This window comes from Peromyscus leucopus, chromosome 9 (genome assembly GCF_004664715.2).
Source record: "Peromyscus leucopus breed LL Stock chromosome 9, UCI_PerLeu_2.1, whole genome shotgun sequence".
NCBI lineage: Eukaryota > Metazoa > Chordata > Mammalia > Rodentia > Cricetidae > Peromyscus > Peromyscus leucopus.
The window spans coordinates 70,854,913-70,861,169 of record NC_051070.1 but is presented as its reverse complement, the minus strand read 5'-3'; the positions used below and the strand labels follow the sequence as shown (position 1 = coordinate 70,861,169).

Genomic DNA, 6,257 nt, shown 5'->3' with positions numbered 1-6,257 from the left:
CCTGTCCTGACTTCCCTCAATGATGGACTGTTATGTGGAACTGTAAGCTGAAATAAACCCTTTACTCTCCAAGTTGCCTTTGTCCATGGTGTTTCAGCATAGCAATAGCTACTCTGACTAAGATAAATGGTCATTTTGATAAAGGAATTAGAGATTGCATATAGATATAAAAATGATAGTGATAGCAAGCAAAAGCATCAGTGTGTCTAACATTAACTGTTAACCATAAGGCATTTCAGAAAATAAACATTTGAGCTTTTTCTTAACTGTCTGTTCTGAAGAAAAATATGATCTGACTGTTTTCCACTTAGTGAACCCCAGCAGCAGCACTGTCACTACTAATGATCTAAACAAAGGATCTGGAGTGCTTAGTACTCCTCTCACAGTAATGATGGCATCACACAGGAAACATAAGTGTCCAAACCACACAGGTGTACAGTAGACCACCCTGGGAGACTATAGAGAGAGGACCCTTCTATGGTACAGACATGACTGAGTGACCATTCCTGCCAAGGACAGACATGCTGGACTCTGTCATGATTATTAATTCCAAAGTCCACTCTGACCTTCTAGTCTGTGTGTGGAATGTTTGTCATAACCCCTCCATAAAAGGAAACCTTAATTACTGTATTAGAAACAAAAATGTTCTTTTAAATATTGTGGAAGTGGAAAAATTCAGGGAAATTGAAAGGGTTTGGTGGCACAAATGAATGAGAGCTCAAGAGAAACAAGGGAGAGGCTGAGAAAACTCTTATTCTAGAGACACTTAAGTGACTTCAAGAACCAATTTATCTTTGCAAAAGGCAACATCACACTTCAAGTACCACCATTCAGCTCAAAGTAAAGGTGATTACGATAGGAATAATAGAGTTCTGTGTAAAATACATCATAACAACATAAAAAATAGGCTTATGGTTGGCATTGGGAAATAGTCATGCCAGGGTACACGTGGAAGTCAAAACTGCTCTGTATGGTGCTAATTGTAGTGAAACTTTATGGGAAATTTTGCTTTACAATTTAATGGTTGTCCTACACTGTGTACTCATAATCTTCTAATAGATGCATTAAGTACCTTTATTAAAAGATAAGAGCCTTTCCATCATGATGAATATTCTCTACAAGTGACACAGAGATATATTTGGAGTGGGGCAATCTAGTTGGCACCCGACAGTCAAGTCTACACGTTGATAAATAATCAGTTATTCTCATTAAGAGATCCTTCAAGATGCTCTAGCACTTGTTGTATGTCCAGAAACAGATAAAATACAGAGAATTCCTCATCTCAACAATGGAAAATATGTCTGTCTCCAGCCCTGGTCTAGTTTTATGCACAGGCAGCGGATGCCTGGGGAGCACTGTGCACTTGCTGCACAGAAGTACGTGGCTGAGTCCTCAGGATGGGCAACTGTGAAGTTCAGGGAGAGTTGTTTGTTCTTCTTATTTAGTAGGACCACAAGTCCTTGTTCCTCTTTTCTGTCCACACTTGAAGGAACATTTATAAGGAGCTGGAGACCTGCCCCAGGCTCCTGCTTGTACCAGTAGAAGTAATAATTAGTGTCTGTGTAGGTGCAGTTGATAACGGCGCTGTCTCCCTCCTGGACACTCAGGAGAGAAGGCTGCTGTTCCAGCTGCTCTCCTCTGCTCACACCTGTGCAAAAGAAAACAGCAGGAAGACCGTCAGGCCACCATTCCCCAGACTTTGCTTTTCTTCCCACATTGATTTCAGTCAATCTGGAGGAACCAGTCCACCCCTCAGACTGATAATGAACATTGCCAAATGCCTTGTTTCCCAAAAGCTCTCACTCACAGTTCAGCTGCAGCCACAAGCACAGGACAAAAGGTCCAGTCAGTGTCTTCATAGCTCTCCCTAGGGACTGTGGTTTTCACCAGGCCAGATGCTTCTGTGATCAGCTCTCCTCCTCTGTCCTCCACAGCACTCACTGCAAGTTCTTCAGTTGTCTGCACAGATGGCTGTTGACTGCAGAGGCCCTTTCAGAAGTCAACCAAAAAGTCCCTAAGTGCAGCAACAGAGATGCTCTGCCACCTGGTGGACAGTTCCTACCCGCTGCAATCCTCCTTTATACTATTACATTTTATTCATGTGTTTATTTTCTGCTTTTAGTCAATATTTGTTCTTGAGAAAACAGAATGCAGAGCTGAGAACTGATTTAATATTGTCTACCTATAACACACAGTTTCATATTTATTCATTAGAATAAATATTGCTGAGACAACCCCCAACGGCCTCATCCATCACAAAGGATATTTATTACTGAGTAGAATTAGAAAACATTAATTGATTCCTCCAGTAACAGATTCCAGTGGTCTTCTGCCTCCCCAACTCCCAACACGTTCAGGAGACAACACCTGGTTTAGACATTAGACACCCTAATGTTTACAAATTGGACAGACTCTGGAGCCAGTGAAAACCTGCCTAATGAATAGGTTGTAAAACTGATAGGGATCAGAAACAAGCCTGGTACATACAAAGGGGAATCACCTTAAGTGATTGCAGCACTCTTGAGCAACTGGCACTTGCCTCCCCGCAAAGAAAACAGAAACCCTCCTCCCACCGCCGCCAACACACACACACAAGGATGTGCCCTGGTGCTTAACACTTAGTGACTATAATAGCCACTCATCATTGGAACTTAGCTATGCTCAACTTTACAACACCAACACCCAACAATCAGGAAAAAAATTTCAGAACTGAAAGGCACCATGGATCATATGGCTTTACAAACATTTACACAACATTCAAATAAAGCTCTAAAGTATGCATTTTTCTCAACAGATATGTAACTTTCTCTAAAACAGATTACATTGTTGATCATAATTTAAGTCTTAAAAATACAGAAGAATTAAAATTATTTCTTATTTTTTATAAGAGTGAAGTACCATAATATTAGAAGTAAATAGCAAGAGAAACTACACAACTACATAATAGAAAGAAAAAAAAAACAAAAAGGCTCATGATTTATTGAAAAAGAAACATGGAAGAATTTTAATTTTTTAGAATCAAATGAAAAACAAAAGCAAAAAAATATAAGAATGTTTTGGATATATCAAAAGCAGTTCTCTAGGAATCAAGATGGTTTAATGAGTGAAAACACTTGCCTTGAAGCCAGACACCTTGAATTCAATCCCTGAAACATTGTTGGTAGAAGGAAATAAACAACTCCTGAAAGTTTTCCTTGTACATACATACATACATACATACATACATACATACATACATACATGCATATGCCCTCACACACACATGTTCTCTCTCTCCTAGCATGTACACACACACACACACACACACACACACACACACACACACACAATGAATGTAATTTTAAATGTTACAAACTTTAAAGCAGGTTTTAAAGGTTTATAATTATAAATACTTCCATTGGGATATCAGAGTAGACCCCTCTTCTCCTGCTGAGACCACCTATACCACCTGGGAACTAGGCTTCAGGCATGTTGTCCATGGCCTCATGAACTGGGCCACTAAAGCTCCCAGGAATTTAGCTCCAGGAGTCTAGCCCACACAGCCTCCTACAATAAGTAAGGAAGACATGCCTACACCACCCAGGAACTTAGTGCACAAGAAACAACCTACTGGCATCCTACAGCAAATAAAGAACATGTCTTCTGCTGTGCAAACCAATGTATGCCATTCAGAAACTCTCCTCCAGACCCTGGCCATCCTACTGCACTGGACCCATATAAAACTCCTAGAAATTTTGTTCTGGGGACCAAGTCCACCCAGCTTCTTGAAGCAAGTACACTACCTGACTCCTCCTGCTTAATCCAACATGCACTGCTATGGATGATTCTGCACCAGCCCATGGACAATATTGGGTATCTCAACATTATTATCTCTTAGTCCTTTCCTGAACATTATACACGCTTCCACTGAAAGTAGACACGCAGCTTGAACAAAAAGCAGGGTTCGGGGAGAGAGGAGCAATTCAAAGGAAGGAACAGGAAAAGGAAGGAAAAATCTCAGCCTACAATGTACTTCACATGTGCAATTCCTAACACAGAAACAAGATAAAAAACCAAGACAATGTATCATCTCCACATTACTAATCCCATATTAATGGTACATACAAATGACACAGAAAAATTTCCAGACAAAGAATTCAAAAGAATGATGATAAGTATGCTTACACAACACAAAGAAGGAATGAATATACTTCAGCAGAACAAGAACAAATAGATGAATAAAATACAAGAGTCGGCCGGGCGGTGGTGACACACGCCTTTAATCCCAGCACTCGGGAGGCAGAGCCAGGCGGATCGCTGTGAGTTCCAGGCCAGCCTGGGCTACCAAGTGAGCTCCAGGAAAGGCGCAAAACTACGCAGAAAAACCCTGTCTCGAAAAACCAAAAAAAAAAAAAAAAAAAAAAAAAGATAAAAGAAAAGAAATACAAGAGTCAATACCACACATAAAAACATATGCTAGAAGATTGTAGCATCTTTTTGCTGCTTCCAAGAAACATACCTTAACATCAAAGACAGGGTAAAGAAACATGGAATAAAAAGTATTCAATACAATAGAATATTATTAAGACATAATAATAAATGAGAAACTGACAGATTAAATGACTTTGGTGAACCTCCATAATTTCATTTGTAGATCTTTCCATTTCTAATTTATAAATACATTTGGGGTTATAAATTATAAATGTACTGCCTCCTGTCAACATTGTATACTTCTATTTGATGATTTCTGTGTCAAACATTATATGGAAATGTTTCCAAGTATTTTCTGTATTAACTGTGAATGAATAGAACAAAATAAATTGCCAAAAAAAAATGAAAAAAAAAAAAAGTATTCAAAGAAAACTAAGGTAAAGCAGGAATAAGTACTGTAATATATGGGAAAATAGACTTCAAATCAAAGCAATTCAAAATAAATAAAGAGGTAACAATTCATAGTAACTAAAGAAACATTCTCCAAAGAGAATATTATAGTTCTAAACACATACACCAAACACAGGTCACCGAATTTCTAAAAAACTAAAACCAAAAATTAACCCCAATACAATGATAAGGGGTGACTTCAACACTATACTCTTACAAATAGTTAGGTCATCCAGGCAAAAACTACACAGAGAAGTATTGGAATTAAATGATATCATAAATCAAATGGATATAACAACATCTAAAGAATTTTCACCCCAAGCACTAAAGAATACACATACTTCTCAGTAGCCCATGCAAAGTCTTACAAATTGACCATGTATTAGGACATAAAGCAATTCTCAACAAATGTAGGACAATTGAAATAATATCACAAATTCTATCTATCACAATGTATTAAAACTAACTGTTCACAGCAGTGGGAATTACAGAAAATACACAAGGTCATGGAGACTACACATCCTACTACTGAATGGTAATGAAGCTAACAAAGAAATCAAAAAGGAAAATTTAAAATTCCTGGAATTGAATGAAAATGAAAACACAGCAAATTCCATGGGGCACAATAGAAGCATTCATAAGAAGAAGTTCATTTATTCAGTTTTGAATTTTTCAGACAGGGTCTCTCTATGTGTATTCCTGGCTATCCTGGAACTCTGTATGTACGTAGTTGTGAGTTTTTTCCAGGTTGACCTCAAAATCACAAAGATTCAATTGCATATGCCTTCTGGGGGCTAGAATTAAAGACATTTAGCCACATCCTGCAAGAGAAAAATTTATAACAGTGTCCACCTACATGGAAAAAATGAGAAATCTTCAATCGATAGCTAAAGAAACACTTGGAAGCCTTAGAAAAACGTGAACAAACAACACCCGTAAAATAATAGATGGGAAGAGATCACCAAATCAGGGATGAAGGTAATTCAAAGCAAGCACTATAATTTGTTAATTAAACCTAAGCTTGGTCTTTGGAAATACTAACAAGCCTTTACCTAAGTTAACCAATAAGTCATAAAAATAAAAATAATAAAATTAGAGATGAAAAGGGAAACATCACAGACACAAAGGAAATTCAGAGAATCAGAGGAATCTAATATAAACATTTATATTCCACTAAACTGGAAAATCTAAAAAAAAATAGGTGAATTTCTAGATGCATATAACTTCCCCAAGTTAAATGAAGATGAAGTAAAAACATTGAAACACATGTATTGCAACAAATTCAATTACTGGAAGCAGTAATTGAAAATCCCACAACTATTAGGGAACAGTGGAATATGCCTATAGTTGCAGAACTTGTAAAGCAGGGGCAGGTGGATATCTGTGAGTCCGAGGTC

The 6,257-nt window shown here is 37.8% G+C and overlaps 1 gene segment (V, D, J or C); it reads right to left on the bottom strand.

Annotated features, from left to right (window-relative positions):
• Nucleotides 1-1,277: 1,277 nt before the first annotated feature.
• LOC119088469 lies at nt 1,278-2,607 on the bottom strand. The segment is given in 2 exon segments: nt 1,278-1,648; nt 1,808-2,607. Coding segments are annotated over 2 exon segments (423 nt in total).
• Nucleotides 2,608-6,257: the final 3,650 nt, after the last annotated feature.